The 25,503-nt window shown below is 45.7% G+C and overlaps 1 protein-coding gene across 1 annotated transcript in view; it reads left to right on the forward strand.

The window, feature by feature from the left end:
• Window positions 1-25,503, forward strand: part of ING2 (PHD finger protein-like protein) — a 101,341-nt gene that overhangs the window by 38,643 nt on the left and 37,195 nt on the right. The window contains exons 4-5 of the mRNA XM_086523011.1: window positions 11,961-12,024; window positions 18,070-18,341. Of these exons, the coding sequence (XP_086379137.1) occupies window positions 11,961-12,024; window positions 18,070-18,341 (336 nt within the window). The remainder of the gene's footprint in view (window positions 1-11,960; window positions 12,025-18,069; window positions 18,342-25,503) is intronic.

Here is a 25,503-nt window from a genome sequence, read left to right on the forward strand (position 1 = left end):
GCCAAATTAGTTGTAGATTCCCAGACGAAGAAGTGCTTAAGCTCGACAAGGCCATTGGCCGCTCTAGAAGCAGAGTCCCCTTGTGTGTCCAAGCTCTTTGTCCACAGCGCCACAACCTGCTCTTTGAGCTCTGTATCCAGCAGAATCCTCTCTGGGATGCGTAATAGGACACTGCCACTCCTTTGTTTTTTTGACACAGTAAGAATAATTGGCGCATGATCGGAAAAAGTAGTCCCGACCAAAATGCATACTCATCCACCCATGTCACAACAGTAGTAACGATCGATCATAGATAGATTCACGCCCCCTTCTCTGTGGTTAGATCGAGAGAACGAGAGGCTATTTGTTATGTGAAGCGGAAGTGATTGATGGTGTGTGCATTGTGCTTAGGATGAGTGCTCAATGCGTACTCAAGGACCAAGGTTCCTTTTTGTGAACGAGATAGTTCCTTTTACTTCATGAGAGTTGTGTACTAGATTACAGAGAAGAGAATGACACTGTGAGTGAAGGTTGTGTGTGTGAGAGAGAGAGAGAGAGAGAGAGAGAGAGAGAGAGAGAGAGAGAGAGAGAGAGAGAGAGAGAGAGAGAGAGAGAGAGAGATGACCTATAGGACAAATCAGAATACATCCTTGGTTACAATGTCTTCCATCATGGCAAAATGAAAATAAAATAAAACTACCTTAGTAGCTCAGAGCTCCATGGTCATGAGCTTACCATTACAACATGTATTACCCATGCTTTCTACATATAAAGAAAAGAAAGATGTGCAATCATGTTTCTTTAGTTTCCTGTGCTTGAGGTGATTTGTTGACAAAGTCTCTAATGATGGCTCTTCCTCCTCTATAGACTGCCCACTTCCCCTTTTTCCTTGCTTCTCTTACTTTTTCTAGTTCTGCTGATCTGTTCTTTAGTTGGGTAGGTGTCAGCTCATCTGATATCCAAACGGATGTACCTTTAAATGACCTTGTCTGCTTCATGTGTCACGTGACACATCCCAACCCTATGTGTCCATGGACAAGCTACACCACAGCAGGGTTCAGTCAGTTCCATCAAGTCTAGATTAGCAATGATCTGGCACTTTTGTGAGTCTATTCGAAGACCGTGCATGCCCAATCACTTAGCATAGATGCATATCCTCCTGTTGCACACAGCATGATCATCGGAATTCCCATCAGAATCCATTAGCATCAGTTAGGGGAATTTTCCAATGCATTTAGTCTATTTTCCTATTTATTGGTATTTTCACTTATTATTTTTAAGTGACTTTCTAACAAAAGTAGGTAGGGCAATTTTGCTAAGTTTCTATATAAGCAAACCCAAGTTAACACTTTCTGGCAGAAGAGGCAGCAGGAGCACCTTGCTCAACAGGCAACTTCTCAGCAAGACCAACCCCCGCGGCTACTTTGGCGTTTTCTCCATAGAAGACCTAGCGTTTTTGCATCAGATCAGCCTTGGCGATTTGTGCACAGCAGATCAGCCCCGGCGTCATCACGGCACAGCAGATCAGCCTAGCGTTTTTGCATTTGCAGAACCCCGGCGACAGAAGGACCAATTTCAGCCCCTGGCGTTTTTGGATTTCAGCAGCAAATTAAGACCGGCATTATTCACCTAAAGTGTAGCAGATTCAGCCCGTAAAGACCATCACTTTTCAGCCCTAAGAAACCTCATTTTTCAGCCAAGAAAACACAGCCAAAACAGTCATTTTCAGCCACCGAAATAGTCCCGAAATTCAGCGATTAGAAGATCTCAGATTTCAGCCATCGTCATCATCGTCGTCGTCGTCGTCATCATCATCGGCAGAGACCAAGTTGCATAGTCCATTGCATACGCATTGTACACCTTTGTGCAATCAAAGAATAGACCACTCTCGCCGACGAGAGTGGGGCCTTCGGAGGAGGGTTTTACAACCTCTCGGGTGTCGTATCTCTTCTCTCTCCTTCTCTCAGTCTCATTCACTTGCACGCACAATCCACTCACTTTGTTCGTGACCACAATACTCTACAAAACGGAAAGCTCTCTCTTTCCCTAAAGAACTAAAAGGAACCTTGAGCAATAAAGATCACTAATCTTGAGAAAAAACAACATTCATTCCGCTGCACCTAACATTGGTATCAGAGCTTTGGAAGTGTTCTGCATTACTCAAGGAAAGAACCACAAGATTTTTTTTGCTTGTTGCGATCGCACGAACCCAAGTTTACTTGGGCGTGGCGATTCCTAATCGTGTTTTGTTGAAGAGTGACAGGAATCCCAAGAAAGAAGGGCTTGTCCAGCCTCCCCTTGTGTCTCTTTTCACTCATTGAGAGCGGACCGTGCACTTAGCGGCCAGCCAATCGACGTGAGGTTGGAAAAAGCAACCTTGGTGTGAACACAAGGCCGCCAAGGGGTGCGCCCGCAGAAAAGGGTAGAACTCGGGTGAAGAGAAGATCCTTCTCCAACGCGATTTGCAAGCGAAAGAACACCTCAAGAACCTCAAGAACCCTAGATTCTCACGAATCAAGGACCTCAAGACCCCCAAGAACCCAAGTTCCTCGTGAACTTAAGAACCCAAGAACCCACAATAACCCACGATTGCAGAATGGTCATCACTCAAAGCGGAATGGATATTTCGATTGGAAGTGATGAGCATGAGAGAGGCGAAGAAGAATTTTCCCCACCAGAAGGTTTTTCCGACCCTTCCCCATCTACGACAGCGATTGCATGAACTTCTAAGGAGGAGTTGAAGCTGTTGTTTATAGAACAGGATTTACAATGCAAAGCAAGAAATGCAGTAAGAATGGAAGCCATAGCGCGTGAGCGTGAGCAAGCACGCTTGGATGCCAAAGAACGACAAGCCACATTGGATCGTGAATTCAAAGAAATGGAACGCAGACACGCAGAGAACCAAGCAAGACAAGCAGAATTTGATCGTAAGAACAAAGCCCTCAAAGAATAGAGTGATCGACAGAGAAAAGAGATGTTGCGACTTTTTTCTCAAGTACGGGCGTACTTTGCACAGAATCACGAAAAGGAGACTCTCTCAGTCTCTTCTTCTCCAAAGGATGATACACAGGATTTGCATGATTGTGTGAAGCATGATGATGATTTGATTGATAATGATTTGCATGATGAGAAGCATGATGAATTGAATGATAATGATTTGCATGATGATTTGAAGCACAATGATAAGCATGATGATTTGGATGCCAATGATTTGCATAATGATTTGGATGACAATGACAAGCATGGTGATTTGCATGACCAAGATGTGATTTCTCACAAGCATGATGAGTTGCATGAAGAAGATGTGATTGTTCACAAGGATGATGTGTTAGTTGATGCTTTTTCTAGCAAAGCTAACCTCGTTGTAGATTCGATCAATCACGAAAAAGCGATCTTGGCTTTCGAGTCGAGGTCCAAAGAACCCCCACAGGACGATTCGATCATTCAGGACGAACCGATCTTGGCTCTCGAGCCTTGGTCCAAAGAACCATCACAGGAAGTATTATGTGTTCGCATGATTGATACGCACGCATTGTTCGAGTGTTTCATTCGTGAAGGTTTCCTGTATTTTAGTCAACATCGTTATGTGATCCCTTTTACTAGGCATGACATATTGTATGTTGAGCACGTTTCTCTCATGGATGAGCACGAATGTAAGCGGATTGTTCATGAAAAGTTGAAAAGTTTGTATGTACGGAAGTCACATTCCAAGTTTCTTCCTTGGCATGACACAGTTTTCGAGAGAGCACATGATAGTATGAGCACTAAGCATGGGCATTTCCATTGGGATTTGCCACAGTTGATTGATTTTGATCAAACAGAAAAGATTCGACCTCATTGTTTGCATGTGTTTGATGAACGGGTTGTCACTCCGTCTCTATGTTCATCTACATTGCATACACAGTCTTTAGAGAAGACAAGATTTTTTTCCTTCACTTTACATGGAATGGGTATGTTCATGGTTTTGTGTTGGAGATGGTTTTAGGAATTTTCAACCATGGAGATTCTTGAAGACGAAAGAAGCAGGACTCTCAACGAAGTTAAAGCATCAAAGGAGCCACAAAAGACTTTGTGTCGCTTTCGGCGCGGCCCAAAGAAGCAAGCATTGCAGACTTTTATGAAGTTCAAGTACCGCTCGACCCACACAGCAGAGTGGGCCGGCGAAGAGTCCCTTCCAGGATTCCGGATGCTGTTGGCGATCTCCCTCGACGCCATACAGTTCGGTACCAATACCTCACTTTGAAAAGGAGGGGATGTCACGTGACACATCCCAACCCTATGTGTCCGTGGACAAGCTACACCACAGCAGGGTTCAGTCGGTTCCATCAAGTCTAGATTAGCAGTGATCTGGCACTTTTGTGAGTCTATTCGTAGACTTTGCATTCCCAATCACTTAGCATAGATGCATATCCTCCGGTTGCACACAGCATGATCATCGGAATTCCCATTAGAATCCATTAGCATCAGTTAGGGGAATTTTCCAGTGCATTTAGTCTATTTTCCTATTTATTGGTATTTTCACTTATTATTTTTAAGTGACTTTCCAACAAAAGTAGGTAGGGCAATTTTGCTAAGTTTCTATATAAGCAAACCCAAGTTAACACTTTCTGGCAGAAGAGGCAGCATGAGCACCTTGCTCAACAGGCAACTTCTTAGCAAGACCAACCCCAGCGACTACTCTGGCGTTTTCTCCATAGAAGACCTAGCGTTTTTGCATCAGATCAGCGTTGGCGATTTGTGCACAGCATATCAGCCCCGGCGTCATCACGACACAGCATATCAGCCTAGTGTTTTTGCATTTGCAGAACCCCGGCGACAGAAGGACCAATTTCAGCCCCTGGCGTTTTTGGATTTCAGTAGCAAATTAAGACCGGCATTATTCACCTAAAGTGTAGGAGATTCAGCCCGTAAAGACCATCACTTTTCAGCCCTAAGAAACCTCATTTTTCAGCCAAGAAAACGCAGCCAAAACAGTCATTTTCAGCCACCGAAACAGTCCCGAAATTCAGCGATTAGTAGATCTCAGATTTCAGCCATCGTCGTCGTCATCGGCATAGACCAAGTTGCATAGTCCATTGCATACGCATTGTACACCTTTGTGCAATCAAAGAATAGACCACTCGCCGACGAGAGTGGGGCCTTCGGAGGAGGGTTTTACAACCTCTCGGGTGTTGTATCTCTTCTCTCTCCTTCTCTCAGTCTCATTCACTTGCAAGCACAATCCACTCACTTTGTTCGTGACCACAGCACTCTACAAAACGGAAAGCTCTCTCTTTCCCTAAAGAACTAAAAGGAACCTTGAGCAATAAAGATCACTAATCTTGAGAAAAAACAACATTCATTCCGCTGCACCTAACATCATGACTGCTATCTTTTCTTTCATATCATAGTAGAAAACCTTTGCCTGTTTACCTTTGACTTCCACGAGAGAGAGAGAGAGAGAGAGAGAGAGAGAGAGAGAGAGAGAGAGAGAGAGAGAGAGAGAGAGAGAGAGAGAGAGTCAATCACGGGGATGGGCACGATGTGCCAATGGAAAAGAATAGAATGAACAACTTTAAGCACTTCAAATAACAACTGAACTGAAAGAGAGAGAGAGAGAGAGTGCATGACACACGAGACGGGGAGTGGCGGAGTTCCACCCCAAGAGTGCACTGGCCCCAAACCTTGGCGCCCCTTCCGGTATTTCTTTATATTGCCTCAACTCAATACAAGCCGATACTCCACGTTCTGTACCTTCACCCGGAAGCGTGCTAGAGAATGAGCCCATGGCACATATTTAAAGGCAGCCACATGAAAAGCTTCAAACTCAAAAGCATCTGAAAGCACTAGCACCAAAAGCTGCCAGTGCGTTTTGTGAAAAATCCGTCCAGGTTGCCACATCATCATGTCAATGCGAAATTCGGGAATTCCGTAGAGGTTGCCATGTCTGCAGTCCAGCGTAATTTGCGGTTGATCCGTGCAACAATGCCACATCATCATCGGAAGGTGAGGCCCCATCGGACGAGGCTCTGTAAGTTGGTAAAACTTCTGCTGCTACTTCAGTAGTTTGAGAGAGAGAGAGAGAGAGAGAGAGAGAGAGAGAGAGAGAGAGAGAGAGAGAGACCGACATCAGATGGGGTCCCAAACCCCCCTCCAAGGGCCCCCCTCCATAGTAATAGGGAATGGCCGTTTTCAGGTCTCCGTTCCCTGTTCCCATTCCATGTTCCCGTTCCGAATCCCCGTTCCGAATCCCCGTTCCGTGTTTCAAATGTGAGTACGCGTAACAGGGAATGGCATTTTGTTCCGCGTTCCCGTTCCAGTTTCCCGTTCCTGGTAACTATGCCCCCCTCTCTATCGCTAGAGAGGTATTTACTTTAGATTGCACAAATGCTGATACACTGGTCTAGATGCTGATGGGAACTTGATGTAGATGCTTGGTTCTGTGAGGCTGAAGGCTGGAAACTGAAAACGCTAGGCTTGACCCGATTTGGCTCTGCAATCCGACGATGAAGCTAGGCTGAACTTGCCGATGCTGAGGCTGAAAAACACTGATACTGATGGTAGAAAAACGATGGCAATGGGCTGAATGCTGATGGTACTGGGCCCTTGTATTGCAGGTACTGACTTTGGGTACTGCGGGTACTTACTTGCTGAAAACGCTGAGGTTCTTCTGGCTGAAAACGTTGGGTTTGATGCTAGGTGCTTGGGCGATGGTAGAGGAGCCAACGCTCGTACTTGGTACTTGATGTTCCCTTAGAGAAGTGACCCTTAGGGTCACATATATAGGAATCTCATGCTTGGTTGAGCAGTACTTAGTTTGCCCCCATGATCTTGGAAAAATAATGCTAAAAATGTCACTTATTAATAAGCGGTGACCCATTAATAAGAGGTGCTTCGCATGCGGTAATTTCCTAGGCTCGGTTCTAATGGTGCTATATGGGATGTGCAATTAGAGGGTATGCAGCTACTCTACATTGCCTGGACATGCACGTCCTGCATACAGGCTCACAAGGGTGCCAGAACACTTCCTAGGCTAACCTAAACCCTAGAAATAGGAGTTACAGCTTGTCCACATGCACATAGGGTTAGATGTGCACGTGACGTCCCCCCTTTTCAAGGTGAGGTGCTGGTACCGAGCTGCATGGCTTCTTTGTAGTCTGCCAACAACTCAGGATAATCTGTGAAGAAATCTTTGACGACCCACACTGCATCGTGGGTGCCTCGATCCTTGAACTTTAAAAAGTACTGTCGTGCTTGTTTCTTTGAGCCGCGCCGAGAGCGATGCAGAATAATCTGCTTCGGCTCCATGTCTTCAACTTTGTCTATGATCTCGAGTTCATCTTCTTCAAGAATCTCCTTTGAAGGATCTCCCTGAAATCTGAAACAACTTCAACCACAATTTCATAGACACATTTTTACTTCTCTGGTGATTGGAAATGCTTCCTAAATGACTGTGGGTGGAATGCAAATAAAAATGGGAATGAAGTGCCAAACCTTTCAACAAATACATGATTGTTATCTAAACTTGACCTTTCAACCTAGAACTACGACTTTGGCAAACCATAAAGAGAATACCAATGCTCGATGGACAATCATGCTAGTGCTTTTGCAGTGATTGTGTCTTGCCAAGGAATGAGCATGCAAAATGTGTGTGTGTGTGTGAGAGAGAGAGAGAGAGAGAGAGAGAGAGAGAGAGAGAGAGAGAGAGAGAAACGCTGATAGGAGGAAGAGGGGGCGATCAACCCCCCTGACTACCAGAGCATGAGATTGTACAATGTCAATCTGTGTGAAATGGGTACCCCCTTGGCCCCATATATATTAGTGCCCAAGGGACTCCATACTGGGTGGGCGGCCGTCCCAAACTTGGGCGGCCGGACAAAAGTGCAACCTATATGCATATGCTATGGGTGGCCAGCTTGGAGGCACACTAGCCGTACATGTATGCCTTAGACCTGTGAAGTGGCAGAGTGGTGTAAGTCTATCACCCCCTCTCAGCACAGGATGTTGAAAAAACCGCGTGAAGCCGAAGATGTGAGGCAAATTATGAAGATGTCTGTTGAAGGTGTCGTAAAAGAAGTGCCCATAGGCTTGCAAGCGTCCTGCCCAATAGGATCTGTGGTGTGTAGTCAAACCGTCTGGAGAAAATGGGGAAGCCCAGGAACTATCACGAGAATGACTGAAAGCCTGCCAATGCATGAACCTGCAACCCAAGGTGGCCAGGTGGCTAAGCTGTGAAAAACTCCAGGAAATAAACTAGATGTAGCAATCTGCGTCGTAAACTCCTCCGAAACAAGGAAAGCGAGACTAAGCAGTCTGCATTGTAAAAGCTACCGTAAGCTGCAGTAGTCACCGATAGACTGCATGGACCACCACCGGATGGTGTCCTGTCAGTAGGTAGGGTAATCTAGGATGAGGGGAAAGCCAGTCTCAACAGACTGCGTTGTGAAGGGCCTCTGAGAAGAGGTGTGGTCCGACCAAGCTGTCTGCACTGTGATCATCCTGTATGAAGAAGGGAAGCCAGACTGAGCAGTGTGCGGTGTGAAGTGAAGTGGCTAGACAAAGATGTATGTGCCATCCTACCTGTATCTCCTGCCTCCAACCGCACACACCTTGACAGCGTGATGAGTAAGCTATGAAATTCTCCCAACATGCTAATGTTGTCACAATTGCGGATCTCTTTTGAATTAATTAAATATCTGTCCAGCAATACACGAATATTACAATTTTGGGCATTTTTCTTGCACTCAATATCAATGTGAAGGTGTGATTTGTGCATTCATTTCAATCCTCCGGTGTCCACCAGAACAAAATCCACGCCAACAACGCCACCGAACCACAACTCGGTGTGGCTCTCAAGGTAGATGAGTTGGGAGTGGCCTATAGTAGCCTAGGTCGGGGGATAAGTCTGGTCGGGGGATAAGTCTGCTGTAAGGTTATTGAGGGTGAGTATCAACAACTCCGAAGGTAGCAATCCAAATGATTAGGAGTGTAGAAGAGCAACTGCACTACCATCCAAGCCAATCTTCGGGTGACTCCGAATATAGTCGCGGGATGCCTGATCTCTTGCATCTCGTGGGTAAACTCTCCAAGAGAGTCCAAAGAACTGAAGTCCCACTCCGGTCTGTAGATCCAAGCAATGAACCTGTCGAAGAAGAGATCCAAGATCCTCTCCCTAAGTCCATGTAGATGCTCCTGTGTAAGCAAGTGATTTGACGTGTCGAGGTCAAGTGATAAGTGTCTGTCCACCCAAGATGGTAGTGTCTTCTCCGGGAATGTTGGAATCCCATATGCCATGGGCATGTCCATATCTCCTGTGAACTCCTCTGATGAGTGCATAGGTGTGTCCAGAGCAAACCACAAGTCACCACCCCTCTGGAGTGCGCAACGGCCAAATGATGGCTGGAATGAATGGATCTCCCAAGGATGGTACGCCCGTAGATGATCAAGCCGATGTCGAAGATACCGTGTACTGCAGCAGTCACGGAGAGAGCGCATGGACCACCATCAGATGGTGTCCTTGCAGGAGGTAACTTCATCCTCTGTAAAAAAACAAAAGCCAAGAGGCTGCTGTCCACCCAAAAACACAACTGCATGGTGATAAAAACGCTAATGTCCAGCGATTTTCAGCGTTCTCGTACGCTCCCGGCATGGTCCTAGAGCGGTGCAGAGGGTGGGGAATCAAGGTCACAGCCCCAAGTGGGCTGAAAACAGAGAAAACATAGCAGGTGTATATGGCTGAAATCTAATGACATGAAGAGGATTAGGGCTGGCAAGGCACGGGATGCCAAGCTGTGTAGGAGGGCAATATCCAAGTGGGCGGGAACTAGCGCTCCCCCTCTGAACCTGAAAATGCAAGGGCAGTCCCCCCAAAAAATGTTAGATGCTCCGCCAGAAAACGTAGATGGCAGCAAAAATGCTAATGGAGGGAGGGGGTTTTTGCGATGAAAATGCCTGAAAAGACTGGCGCTGGCTGCCAAGAGGTTGATCGCCAGGTTGAGAAGAGTTTCTCCGCGATGAAAAAACAACATATCATATCTCTTGCCTGGCTGATGCAAAACGCTGGCCGATCTTCTTCTTAGGAGGGAGAACCTAATGCAGAAGGTGATGAAGCGCCTAGAACATGAAGAGCCTGTGCTTTGATACCATGTGAGAGTGCGCGTGTGTGGAAGCATGAGAGAGGAGAGAGAGAGAGATAGAGAACACATGCTGATATGAGGAATAGGGGGCAATCAGCCCCCCTGACTACCATAGCATGAGACCGTACAATGTCAATCTGTGTTAAATGGGTACCCCCCTGACCCCATATATATGAGTGCCTGAGGGAGTCCATACTGGGCGGGCGGCCGCCCCAAACCTGGGCGGCGGGACAAAAGTGCAACCTATATGCATATGCTATGGGTGGCCAAGCTGGAGGCACACTAGCCGTACATGCATGCCCTAGACTTGTGAAGCAACAGAGTGGTGTAAGTAACACAAAATTTATTGACATGACCTACAATGATGAAACATTGTGCATTCCTTGAACACAAACTTTCTATCTTTTCTAGAGTGCGGTTCATGCTTCTTTGTTCATCCGTGAGTGAATCATGTGCATCGTGCAATATGGCTTTCCTATAAAAGGTAACACACAAAGACAATGACGAAAATACAAGAGACTATCACGAATGAGAGACTTGAAAAATGCATACTGACTATTCATGTGAAAAAAAGATACTTCCGGAATGGCTACTGTGGACCTCGACTCGAAAGCCAAGATCTGTCCTTCGTGACTGATTGTATCTGGAATTGGGTTAGCTTTATTAGGAACATAGTCAATCAAACCACCAAATTGCTCACAAGACTGGAACCATCTAACTTGACGGTTACTCCAAGGTGTACCTGGTACAGACTGGAGCCCCTTGAAGGCTTGATGATCCTTACGAACAACTAAATCTCTATCTGGATGGAACTGTGAACATTTAACTTCTGAGTACAACGCTTTCTATTTAGCCTTGATTACTTTGGGGAGGACCATTGCTTTGACGTGGAAGGGGCTTGTTCCCATGGTGTTGCATATGGAGGAATAGCTACGAAGGTCTGGATTTAGAGTGTCCTTTGAGGCCTTGACTGGATAGACACTTAGAGCAGGAAAGCAGAAGCAAAATCAACAAAGCGATGATACTTCTAGATCTAGTTGTGTGTGAGCGTGTGGTGTTTTGGGAACATATGTTAGTACCTAGTTCTACATCCACTATTGGGCACTGGCGACGTTAGTGGGGATGTCGTGGTATTTAGTCAATACTATGCATGATGGAGCTGATGGTTATATTGTCTTGTGGGTGACTACCATAGGTCTATACCTTGCACTTTCTTGTGAGGGTGAATCTTGGCTTATTCTGGATTCATCTAGGTATATACTTCTAGATCTAGTGGAAGGTCCCCCCCATGAGATGGTAATCATGCCCTGATGAGACCCTAGAGTTCGAAACGCGTTGGCACTCTCCTTTTGCATTCAACTACACAGCCCCCTTGCATTTTTGCTCCTCATCTCCCCCTTGGAAAAGTTTCTCATGTCTGGTTTGTTTGTTTACAAAGTTTCACTTGTACCTCTCTTGTTTAGAGATTGCTTGTGGGGCTATTGCTCCCCCCCCCGTCCCCCCCGTGTCACCACACCTACTGCTACAGTTTGAGAAAATGCTCCACATCTATGTAGTCATATTTTATTCCTAGTAGTTTTTGAGCAGACCTTCATTCGTGTTTCAAACATGTGAATTGTTTTGGATCTATTTCAACTTGTTATATGCAAACTGTTTTGAAATCCCAATTTGTATGAGAAGCAATCTATAGGACCTTTGAAATCTCTTTTTACGTTTTTTCATTCCTGGCAAAAAAAAAGATCATAACTTAAGATTCTATAGAGAAATAAAGATGTTTTATACTAAGTATTTTTGTGGTGTCCTTGTATACCATTGTTAGTAGATGTACAAAGCTTAAGTTTATCTTTCATTGCTTGTTTCATGCAGATTGATGGCCACTTGAAACGTCTAGATGAAGATTTAAACCAATATGCGGAGGATCTCAAACAAGGTTTGAACTTTAATCCATTGATACATTTAACTGTCAAGAAAGAGGCTCGTAGTTCCTTATTTGGTATTTTTTTGTGAATTGCTTTTGTGTATCTTTTAGTGCTTAGCATTGGAGCTTTGCTAGCTGGTAGTGATAATAATTGCTTCTTCAGTTCAAAAGTACATACTTCTAAATGAAGACTTGTGATTTCTTTTGTGGTTGAGTGCTTCTGTTTCTTGATGGTGGACTAAGTCAGCCTATTCTTTAGACAGCTGTGGGTATCCTTTTCAAAGCACTTTGCTGAGTTTTAGAGCTCACACACGCTCAGATGTACCAAAACAGCACAAACTAGCAACTAACAAGGCCATTTCCATGAGTATGGTCACCTCTCATGCACCACAAATGTTCACGTTGTACGTGCATGTTTTATGTATATATGGGGCTCAAAAAAATCAGATTGTCAACATGGCAGTGGAAAAGTGAATTGGATTAAGAATAGCAACTCGTGCAGCAGCAGCTCTCTCCAAGTATGGACAACCACCTGGACTCCAAACAACTCGACCCAGATCTCCATCTGGATCAGCTACAACGGGATGTGCAGCCCTCTGCCAATGTAAATCTCCTCCAACGCAGCACCGTCAACCCATGACATTCAAACATATTGCAGAGCGTCTAGCAATAGGTGTGTGGGGTTGATATCAGGCCTGCAAGCTGAAAGGGCAAGGAAGAAGATTGGCAGGAGTGAGTGGGAGAGAGATCTCCCTGTAGGCACTAGAGAGAAAATTCAAAAAACACTAGGGGGACACTACGAGGAGAGTGTGATAGCAACCCAAAATGCTGGCCCTCTAGTTGCAAAGGGTGGCCTTAGGTCCCATACATATGGACCGAGAAGGGCTGCAACACCTACAACCATAACCCATAACACTTATCCCATAACATGGAAAGGTGCCCACTAAAAACTGTCTACGGGCCCTACAAACTGGGACCAGGCCCAATGCCAGCCTACTAGGTAAGGGCAAATTCATGGAAAAACAAGTTGCATGGTGATATTTATCTCTTTGTCGGGCAAAACCATTTTTAAGACCTCACTCTTTAGATGTGAACCAAGTAAAGGACTGGAGCTAATGGTGAGTGTCAACTTGAGTTTAGCCATGGAAGCTCCACTCATTCACAAGGCCAAGAACAACTCAAAAGTGTCGTGTGTGATGATTTCATGTAGCCTCCATCCCAGCTACATAAATACTATGCTTGTTTGTCTTGTTGAAACCCCTATCTTCCTCCTCCAATTCTTTGTCGAAATGATTTCATGGGAGCTTGGGCACTTTCATAGACAAGCCGACACACCTTTTTGAGGAGAGAGAACCCTATTTGGAACCCTCACACACTCAAATGCAAGGTAGAAACATCACGGGACTACACTAGAACACCATAGTAAAAGCTTGTGTATCCCCCTTGAAAGAGGCTTAAAGTGCTGATATTCAACTCCAAATAAGCGAGCCCCTTGCTTAGAGTCATGGCACTGTGAGTGATGTGGCATACACCTGTTTGAGGAGAGAGAACCCTATTTGGAACCCTCACACATTCAAATGCAAGGTAGAAACAACACGGGACTACACTAGAACACCATAGTAGAAGCTTGTGTATCCCCCTTGAAAGAGGCTTAAAGTGCTGATATTCAACTCCAAATAAGCGAGCCCCTTGCTTAGAGTCATGGCACTGTGAGTGATGTGGCATTTTTAGCCATATTTTTCTCAATTTGGGTTATTTTTTACCATTTTATGGCCTTTTTTTGCCATTTTTAATTTTTTAGCCCAGAAATGACCCATTGTGGTTGTGAAAAGCCCAAACAAGCTTGGAAAAAAATCCCTGAAAATGTGAGAAAATTCCCTTGAGCCCAATTTTTATGCTGAACTTCATTGTTATCATGACCTCTAATCACATCATTGACGGCTATGCATGCCAGCTGCTATGTTCGTCCACATTGAACTTTCTAGGCGAAATGAGTGTGTGCCACCATGACACACTTGACATATGTACATCTATGAACCAAATTAAGCATGTTCTAATGTGATAAAACACGCAACAATGCCACATCTAGGGCCTCGACTCCTCGACAAGGTATGTACACAACTGCAACCGCGGATACCACTTTCTTACATACGACACTATGTACATTGTAGCATTTGCCCCAAAATATCACAAAGCATAAAATGTGAAGTGAAAATTGTAACTTCACATTGTATGTAATGTGCAACGGAAGTGATTTATGGTGATACCTTAGGATGAGTGCTTAGTTCGCATTCTTACTTCATAAGAGAGATGTGCAAAAGACCAGAAAGAGAAAAGAGAGATATTGTGAGTGAAGGTTGAGAGAGAGAGAGAGAGAGAGAGAGAGAGAGAGAGAGAGAGCAACAACGGATGGGGCCCCAAACTCCCCTCCAAGGGACACTCTCTCTATCCCTAGAGAGGTATTTGCTTCAGATTGCACACATGCTGATACAATTGGTCCTAGATGCTGATGAAATCTTGCTACTGATGCTTGGATTTGCTAGGCTAGGAGCTGAAATGCAAAAACGCTAGTGGAATTGAGGGGATCTGCAACCAACGACGAGGCTATTCCTGATCTGCTATGGCTAATGTCGAGGGTGCTGATGACGACAATGAAGATGGACGGAAAACTGAAAATGCTGGCCGATCTAATGAATTAGGGCTGAATCTGGAAACATTGGCTGAAATTGATGCTTGAGGGCTGAGAATTACTAACGCTAGGGCTGATCTGGGTTGCGGTACTATTCTACCGCTGTATGCTGAAAACGCTAGGCTGATATGGTGCTTGATGGAAAATGCCATGCTCGAGGTTGCTGATGAGAAAACACTCGAGAGCTCTGCCTGCTTCTCTCTTCTCTCTGCAGGTACTGACTGACTTGACTCGAATGGTGACCTGGGGGTCACCTTAATAAGGCTTCTAGGGTTAGGTAGGGCACTTCCAGAATAACCCGACTTGCTGAATGCTGAAAATGTCACTTAATATAAAGTTATTAACTCATTATAAAAGGTGCTTCGTATGTGGTCAACTCCCTAGGCTGGGTACTGACGAGGAGGTGCTTCATCTTGAAGAGTTACTGAGGTGACATTCCCCATTCGAGTCATTAAAGTCTGCACTTGAGGTATTGCATGTGTGTTCATTCCATTTACCAAATCAAAAGCAAATACCACATCAGCAATTGTGTGGGGGGCCCTTGAGAGGGTTGGTTGGGACCCCATCGGGTGTCATCTCTCTCTCTCTCTCTCTCTCTCTCTCTCTCTCTCTCTCTCTCTCTCTCTCTCTCGGTCGGGAAATAAAAGGAACCATCATTTACGCCAAGAAGCAATCATTAATGCAAGGACATAAGTAAACATTTGTGGAAGTGTAAAACCTATCTTCACCATTTCAATTCCGTTGCACCTAACAACGAGTGCATTCCAATGAGTGCCAACACCTATAGTATGCCAGTAGGGAGCTCTGTAGCTGTGTAAACCTACAAAATTTGCCAAAACAGCCCTCAAATCAGCCAAAAATTGGTTTAGGTGTCCTAAGCTTCCTGCAGGTTGACAAATAGCTCTCCTCCTGCCATGTGTCCCACTTTCCACTTCATGAAGCCTCTTAACTCTTGGGCAAGTGAAATTTTGATTAGTTCATGACTAGGACAAATATTGTCCTCACATTAAATTCAATACATACACAATATTTAACGCACTTTGTCCACATTTGTAAATGTCGTCCAAGCAAATAAACCGGCGCACACTTTGGATTTTAACGTGAACTGGCTCAAACACAAGTCATGCTTGTGGCCAACTGGCCTTGGCTCATTTCTCAATGGCCATGCATTTGCCCTCGAAACTTGAGGTCTCGTCCACTTGCCCGTAGCAAGAGCTTTGGGGAAAAGACAGAAAAGAAAAATAGGAAAAATCACCAAAATACCCCTAAAATTTAGAACAATTTCCAAAATGCAACCTCAAATTTCAAAAACTCCCAAAATACCCCTCATATTTTACCAAAGATTCCCAAACTGCCCTTATAATATTCCAAAATTCCCAAAATACCTCTTGTTATTCTCGCAAACATCTCGAAAGACTTTACTCTTTGCAACTCTTCATAAGAAGATTAGCTCTCTCTCAACTGAAGATGATAGAAGTAGACCAGCGGAGACTGATCGAGATTTTTGGTTGGAGTTGACCCATACTCTCAGGGGACAGTTCGAGAGACTTCAGGGCAGCTCCGACCGCGTGTGGGAGCGCAAAGAGGCGTTCCTTCGACCGTGGCGCCCTAGGCCTTTCTTCACCATGGTCGGGGGTGAACTCAGATGGCACTACCGTCCACCTGTGTGGCTTTTCCCTCCTCCCATCTCCTGATTTAGTCCTCATTGTACATATGCTGTTTTTTCATTGGGAGAATCTCCCCTTTTGGTTGATGTAGCCCTCTCTAGTAGAGGTGGTTGTAGCCCTATGGGCAGTTTTATGAACTAATAGAAGGATCTTTTTCTCGGAAAAAAAAGATGATAGAAGTAGGATTTGAGATGGTATTGTGGGCTCTCAAGCTGAACTGACTTCTTATTAGTAGATACAAATGGCTCTATTTGCTAGGTGTATTTTTATATATAAGACACTTAAAGATAGATCACTCTTGTTAAAAAGAATAAACTATGCAATATTATGGAGCAATCCATCCAAGAGTGATATAAGGGTATTTTGGAAATTTTTGAAAGTTGAGGAATATTTTGAGAATTCCCTAAATTTCAGGGGTATTGTGGTAACGTAAAAATAAATAAATAATGATGCAAAACAAAATATAATAAGTAGAGACCAAGAGACACCTCTTGGTGACATCTATGTGGGTCCTCAACAAGAGTGGGTGGGTTGGGCTGTATCAGATGCTGCTTTGCTATGGTTGCATCTCTGCCCAAGAGTAAGTCAAACAATTCTAGCTCTTGGGCCTCAAATTTCCGTTTTTTATGGCGGGTGAGGGTCCTTTGCTCCTTTCAAGCCTAGTGCTATGTGATCTCATCTAATGCAGGCTTTGCAGGGAGGCATTTCTATAGCTCTTTGCACTTATCATTATACCATTGGTTATAGGTCATCATCCCAAATGGTGCAATGCCGCCTGTGTGGGTGTGATGAGGGAATCTGCTAATAGCTGAGGTGTGTAGGATGGAAGAAAGCTGACTAGGAGTGTCTAGTGGTGCTGAGGGGTCCAACCGATAGATGCTAGCCAGTCAATGAAGGAGCTGTTAATATTTGGTGAAGAGGCAAATGCAGTTGAGAGGACACAATGTTTCGCTGGTGAATCCTTATATTTGCATAGTATTTCAAACCATAATTCGGAACTAATACTACAGGGATAATATAGTGACAATTGTGACATTCTCTTCCATTTAAAATAAAAACCAGGGTTTAATTGATGCCAAGTGTTTGTCAAAGAAACCCCTAGAGAATGGAAGGATACTGTTACATTTCATATGTTTGCCAAGTTGAATTGGACTCATCAAGATCCATCAGTGAAGTCAATTTTTTAGCACCAAAAGATTATGTTCTATGGATGTGTCCAATTGCTTACTGGTTTCAAGACATAGAATGTGGTTCTGCTTGGGCACTTGGGTTTTGTCTTTGTGGTGCAAAGTTACTAGTTGTTTCCGTGTCATAATTTTGTATCTGATCCTTTACACGAATCTAGCAGAGCTTGACAATAGTAGTAGTCATATTTTGCTGTTTCATGTTTCTTACTATATCAGCTGGTTTTATTCCAAGTTGGTACTCATTTCCACCCATGTGAATTTTTCTTGTGCTTCTGCCTACTTGCCTACTTGAGGGCTGGTGGGACAGCCCCAACAAACACCCCCCCCCCCCCCCCTCTAAAAAAAAAAAAAAGGTGGGCCCGTTTCTTTTTTTGTTGGTCTTGAAGGATAGAGCAGTCCATTTGGGTCCAGATCTTTGGTTCTTTAGGGTTATTAAAAGCCATTGCATTCGATTTTGTTGGTAATTTCGTGATGGAGAAGCAACTTTTTCTTGTCTTGTTCTTGGTTATAACAGAAGGGAAGATTCCTCTTGATGAACCGGCAATAATTCCATTGACCAGTATCAGAGACGAAAAAAGGAAAGGAATATTTTCAACACCTCAGGGAAAGAGAATTGATTTCAAATTAGAGAGGGAAAGAGATTGGGAAAAAGATGGTGAAAGAGATAGGGATAGTGAACTTATGCCTCCACCTGGAAGTCATAAAAAGAAGAGTATTCCTGCTCCTTTGGATGGAGAAGACCAACCTATTGACCCAGATGAACCTACCTATTGTATCTGTGGCCAGGTAAGCTTAACATTTTCTATTGAAGGGTTTCTGTACAAATGAATAACTGCTTACGATTTTTAGGTTGTCTTGGGTTCATTTAGATGTATATATTTGGTGTATCACTCTAAAGCTCTTCCTTTTTCTAGCGAGTGTGAATAAGAGCTCTCAATGCCCAAAGCATTACTTCACAAAGCCTCTTCTTTGTGTTTAGGCATGATATTTCTCTTTAGAAGGTTACAATTGTTCTCATTCATTTATGCATGGCAAAAGCATACAACCATTTAGTCTCAAATAAACTTGCATAGCACATTTTTGTGATCCTCCTTTTTTCTCAAACTTTCTTTTTCGGATGATTTTTCTATCGAATGTCCCTCGATATTGAACTCAATATATTAGACTTTTGTATAATTTTATAGCTATCGTGTGTGCGTGTGCGTGCGCACTATATTATTCTTTGATCATTTGTAGTGTTTAGCTCCTTTATGTTCCTCAGTGCACGGCATGTGGGTTTTCCATCTTTCCTTGAAAAAGTATAGCATCACTACAGGAAAGTTGTGTGTGGGAAGATGCGCGACTTATTTCAAATTATTTTGACTATCCTGTATAGTTTATTATCCTCAGTTTGTGCCCATTGGAACTCGAATGATATTTTGATCCAAAGTTTCTAACGGGTGGACAATCAACAAGAGTCAAATTTGTCCAAAGCATTGCAATGGGACTCTTTTGTAGTCTGGCAGAGGAGTAATACTGAACAATAGCTGGATTTAGCGTAGACGTGCACTAATAGAAGCACATAATTGAAAATAGGGTCCACCTAAGGCCTCAAAAACTATGATTCTTGAGCAGGAACTATTTGGATACTCATTTTTGACACCCGGGAACCCTTGGCCAAGTTATAGTCACATGGAATGGGAAATGGGAAATGGGAAATGGGAACAGGGAACGGGGATGGCATGAATTGCCATTCCCCGTGACTAAATACTTATCTACAAGGACTGGAATGGGTATGACGTACCCAAAAATGGCCATTCCGTGTGACTATGGATGAAGTGCAACCACCTATCACACACAACATGGTCTTTCGTATCAAATACCCTTCCTTGAGAGAATATCTTGAAATTGTCTCCTAACTCTGTACCCTATCAAAGATTTCACCAAAATTCGGATTTGTAGGATACTACTCCCGCGTCTCATCAAGGTCTTAACGATGCATTGTTGTATCAACGGATAGCTGTGGCTTGCGAGACAAGGTGTTTGCAACCATGTTCTTCTTTCCTTTTGGATACACTATCTAGAAATGAAACTGAGATAGGGTATTGGCCCATCTCATATGCTTTTTGGACAACTTTTTTTGGGACAAGTACTTCAAACTCTCACGAACCATGTTCATTGTAAAATTTGCGCCAAGCAAGTGATGCTTCCATTGACTCAAAGCATGTATCACTGTTGAGAGTTCCTTCTCATAACTTCGTGAAATCCTCTCAGCCTTTGAGAGTATCCGACTCTTCCAAGCTACTACATGGCCCTCTTGCATTAAGATCACACCCAAACTGCGTTCACAAGTATCACAATAAACCTCAAAAGATTTCTGCAAGTGGAAAAAGAGTTGGCTGTTGACGCGCGTTGCGGCTCTTCGCCATCGCCCCCCCCCCCCCCCCCCCCCCCCCCCCCCCCCCCCCCCCCCCTAGCGCGCTACTCTGTTGTCCTTTCTCTTGAAGGTAGGTCGGGCTGTTCTTCATTCTTCGACTCACCTCCTTTGCAGCTGACCCGTCCTCCTTAGCCTTCACAACAACAGGCACAGATGGAAGACTCTGCTCCGCCCCAGAGGGACTCGACTGAAGCCCCCTTGCTCAACACCGCAGAACCTACCATCCGACTCGCTCTTTCGCCAATAGAGCAAGCGAGCTCAGAAGCAAAGGTGGAGCGCCTTTAGGCCACCTGTGTTATTTGCAAGATAATTGGCACCCGACCTAGCAGAGGAGAGGTGCGTGACCTCCTCCAGGCTCGCCGTCTATCGGAGGTGGAAAAGATCATCGACCTCTGTTTCTCGGGTGCAGCTACTACTCGATCGAGTTTGAGACTAACGAGATATCGTCCAAGGTCATTGTGATGAGCCCCTTGGCCATTTGAGCAGTCAGGGCTCATTTTCGAGTGGCGCTATAGTTTCGATCTAGCTATTGATGTTCTTGTCGAGGAAGCATACCTGCCCATTTTGGTCTGCTTCCTCGGCTTGAGGAGAGAGTACCTCTCGCTACTTTCCAGGAAAGGTTCTGAGATTGGGCCTGTTTTGGAGACACTACGCGTGGTAGCTTCAGTTGCTACCATAGCAATAGGCATACCTACAACACCTCATCCTCTGTAAGGTAGATATACTACCTCAGGTGATATGTCTGACCTCGAAAAACGACAAGAATTTTTGTAAGCTCAGGATGACTGTTTTCCCCGAAGGCTTACGAGGAGAGTCTACCTCCTGCTCGTCCAAAAGATCATACGATTGATTTGATTCCCAATAGTACATCACCGAACCGGCCATCTGACTGACCAATTGGGTCCAAAATGAACAAATAATGAACCAAAACAGATTTCCCATCCGGAGGATCGATGATATACTCGAAAGACTTCAGGGTTCTACTTGCCAAATTGATCTGAAGAGTGGTTATCATCAGATCCAAATTTGCTCCTGGAGACGTCTACAAGACAGCTTTCAGGACAACTTTTGAGGTTGTATAAATATTTGGTGATGCCATTTGGCCGTACGAATGCTCCGACTACACTCAACCGCATGATGGATAGGATTTTCAGAGAATATCGATCATTTGTGGGCACTTTCTTTGACAACATCATGGTCTTCTCCAAGAGTGAGGCAGAGCATAGACAGCATCTGTTACAAGTTTTCAAGACATTGCGGCAACATAAACTGGCTGTAAATGCGAAAAAGAGAGAGTTTTTCTTGCGTAAGATACACTTTTTGGGACACATCATCTCAGCAGAAGGGGTAAAGTTGGACCCGGTTTTGGGATACTTATTTGCCAGTGTCTCGACAATGCTAAAAATAGGCTGAAAAATGACTTATTAATAAAGCCAGGCTAAGAGGTGGTTCACATGCGGCAAATCACCTAAGTGCTGAAATGCTGTCCTGTGCAAGAGAGGGTATGCAACTATGACCGACCTGGACATGCACGTCCTGCTAGAGGCTAACAAAGGTGCTAGGCTCAGTCCTAAGCTAATGACTCATGCTAGACTGTAGCAGAAGCATGTCCACGTAGCGCAAGTGAAGTGCGCACGTGACACTTGACCCTTACATATTATGTGTGTGTGTGTGCACACGCGCGTAATATTTATATGTTTATATTTAGAGAGAAGAAGAAGAAGAAGATTGTTTTTACACGCGTAATGTTTATATGTTTATATTTGGACCCCATCACAGTGAAAGCTCTCTCTCTCTCTCTCTCTCTCTCTCTCTCTCTCTCTCTCTCTCTCTCTCTCTCAGTAGCGTGTGGAGCTTGAGACAGCAGCACGCAGACTTGCACCACACAGCAGCGCGTGGAGCTTGAAACAACAGCTCTCTCTCTCTCTCTCTCTCTCTCTCTCTCTCTCTCTCTCTCTCTCTCTCTCTCTCTCTCTCTCTGGTGCCCATACTGCCTCCCCTGCGCGCTGCTCACTGCGCGCTGCTCCCTGCGTGTGGCTCCCTCCTGCGCGCTGCCTCCTCTGCGCGCTGCCCCACCCCTGCACGCTACCCCTGTGGGCTGCTCCCTCCTGCGCGCTGCGCTGCTCCCTACACGTCAAGTGAAAACACACACCCCATCCCCATCCCCTGCCCGCTGCCCCCTGCATACACACAAGCTGAGTGTTCTCTTCCCCTCTTCTTCACAATATGAAGAGAGGGTAGCTACGAAGCCAACCATGTCTTCCCCCACCATCAAGACGCCGACACCGACAAAGAAGACAACGTCCTTCATGCTCACGAATAAGAGGCTTGCACAATTGGAGAAGGACATGAAGGAATGGCGGATGGAGAGAGAAATATGGAAGGAGGAGAAAGCCAACTTCATCAAGCTATGGAACGAAGAGAAGGAGGACATGAGAGCGGAAATCCAAAATCTCAAAGAGGAGAAGGAGAGAAGGGAACGGGAGAACGAGAAGGAGAGGGAGAGATGGAGGAAAGAGCAAGAAGAGATGAAGGCACAAATCGATCTCCTTCATGCTTCCCTCACATCCCTCACCCCCGAGGAAGGAGAGATTAAAGGGGAGGCTAAGGAAGCCCTCAAGGAGGAGATCACCAAAGCCCTCACCGCAAGCATTGAGGACAAATTAGAGGCCACCAAAGAAGGATGGGTCGAAGTAGTCAAAAAGAACATCAAGAAGGTAGCAAGAGAGGAAGCCCAAAAAGATGAAGTACTCATCGTACACACAACCATCGAAGAGGAGAAGATGCGACAAGCTCGCCGTCTCAATGTGCGAGTGACCGGCATCAAAGAAGAAGAAGGGTCTACACCCGAAAGCGATGGGAAAGCTTTATGCAAGAAAGTGGGATACAAGGAAGAAGAGATCCCTTTCTCCAAAGTTTGGAGAGCCGGCAAAGATCCAAAGAAAAGAGCTCTCATCCTCCAATTCGCCTCCGAGGAGTCTCGAACTTCCTTCCTCCGAAAGAGGGTCATCTTGAGAGGGATCGACGGCCCACCGATTTATCTAGATGATGACCTCACAAAGATGCAACAAGATCACCGTCGCGCGTGCATGCCTCGAGTCCACCAAGCCCGCAAAGAAGGGAAGAAGGCAGTATATCGGGATGGTAGGGTTATCATTGATGGCAAGACCATCGCATAGGGACTCGCGGCCTGTGGGACACACGAGGAGATTCATGTCACGGTTTGGAATTGCAATGGAGACTTATGGACACACCCAGAGAGACTTGAGGAGGTGATGAGAGGTCGAGACATCATTCTACTTACAGAGACACACGAGAGCCCGGAGAGAGGGTTACCACGGATACATGGATTTCAGTGGGAGTCTCTACATCGAGGATGTATGCGCCAGCACACCACTCGCGGCTCAGGAGGAGTGGCCATACTCTTTAGACAGGGGCTTCACAACAGACTACAGATTGTTGCCCGGGACCCACAGGCCCGCTACATGTGGATTCGCCTCGAGCTCTCACGAGACAGGATCGTCTACATTGCCCTTTGCTATTTTGCTCCCACAGGCTCCAGATTCGCCCCTATTGAGCAGGAGTCACCGTACGCATGCCTCACGGAGGAGATTATGGAGTACTCCACACTGGGTGAAGTCTTCCTTATGGGAGACTTCAATGCTCGTACACGCAGTGAGCAGTGTGAGACATATGACCATGAGGACCCAGAGACACTACACACTCTAGATGAGGAGGCTACTATGAGAGACACAGCAGACAGAGCTCCAGTCACAGCTTATGGACGACATCTACTTCGACTTGGCTCCCAGCACCGTCTCGTTATTTATAACGGGATGGTCCAGTGGCCCACCTCAGGGGGCCTGACTTGTATGCCACATGGAGTTGCAGAAGGAGGGGGGAGTACAGTCGACTATATTCTGGGACCCAGGGAGGCTACACACCTTATCACATCCTTCACCATTCCACCCATACCCATCGGAGCCGACCACACATACCTCTCTTTCTCTATCACCGGAGATACCATCACACACAGCTCCACAACACGCACTCCACACACCACCATCCATTTCACACATGAGTTAGCCTCTATTTACTCGGCCAAGGTCGAACATGGCCTATGTCTCCTCCACCCATCCACACCACTCTCAGTTCTCACATCACATATCTCTTCCGTTCTCCACACTTCAGCTATTAGCTCTTTTCCACACACCACTCACACAGGACGCACTCCCCCCCCCGGGGCTATGCCTCAGAACCGCTGGTATGATGATGAGTGCAGAGAGCTGTACCGACGCCTCCATGCACGGCGAGCCTTAGGAGAGATCACAGAGAGAGAGGTCAGACGGCATATGAAGACGCTGACACGCCAAAAGCGGCGAGCATTCGAAGAGGCACAGGAACTTGAGCTATACCGCCTATTCATGAGCATGGATAGCGCGACGGCATGGCGCACCCTGCGCGAGCCACGTCCAACTACAGCTATTGAGGATCCACAGATATGGCATGATTATGCAGAGCGACTTTATGAAGTGCCAGGGCAGCCTCCTATTCCACAACCACACGAGCCTCGCCCCACGTGCTCCTCCTTCTTTACAGCAGAGATGGTAGAGAGGGCCATACACCGCATGCAGCACAGACGATCAGCTGACCATACTGGATTACAGAGTGAGCACATCATTTATGCGGCCTCCACTATAGCCCCGTTGATTGCACATGTCTTCAACCGGGCTATAGGGGAGGGCTTCCCAGAGGAGTGGACACAGCACACCATAGTGCCTATCCACAAATCTGGCGACACCCTGGACCCAGGGAACTACAGGACTATCATGATTGGCCACACGATGGCCAAGCTATATGGAGCAGTACTTGAGGCACAGCTCAGCTGCTACGCAGAGATCGAGGGTTTACGAGCTCCAAGTCAAGCAGGTTTCAGACGAGCTTTCTCCACCATTGACCACATCTTCGTTCTGCGCTGCCTCATTGATGGGGCAAAGGCGCGGAAGAAGAGGCTTTACTGTTGCTTTGTGGACTTCCGCAAGGCCTTTGACACAGTCCCACGCGAGAGACTCTTCCAGCGCCTTCACAGCATTGGGGTACCAACAGAGATGATTTGGGCCATATATGCTCTATATGAGAGGGTGACGGGTCGGGTTCGTTGCCCAGGCGGTTTTTCAGAGACCATTGCTAGCACCATTGGTGTTAAGCAAGGATGCCCACTCTCCCCGACACTCTTTGGGCTATACATCGACGAGATCTCCGACTACATACTGCGAGCAGGGGGAGAGGGGAGCGACTTGGCAGGTACTCCGGTCCACATCATGTTATATGCTGATGATATTGTGTTGATTTCAGAGTCACCCGAGGGCTTGCAACGCCATCTTGAGGCCTTGGACGAATTCAGCACACACAGGGGGTTGACTGTGAACCTTGGCAAAACCAAGGTTATGATCTTTCACACATCCAGTGCAGTGAGGAGCGCCGCCACCTTCACAGCAGCAGGAGGACAGGTTGATGTAGTCACCTCCTATG

Source organism: Adiantum capillus-veneris, chromosome 11, assembly GCF_014529385.1.
Source record: "Adiantum capillus-veneris isolate H3 chromosome 11, ASM1452938v2, whole genome shotgun sequence".
Classification (NCBI taxonomy): Eukaryota; Viridiplantae; Streptophyta; class Polypodiopsida; order Polypodiales; family Pteridaceae; genus Adiantum; species Adiantum capillus-veneris.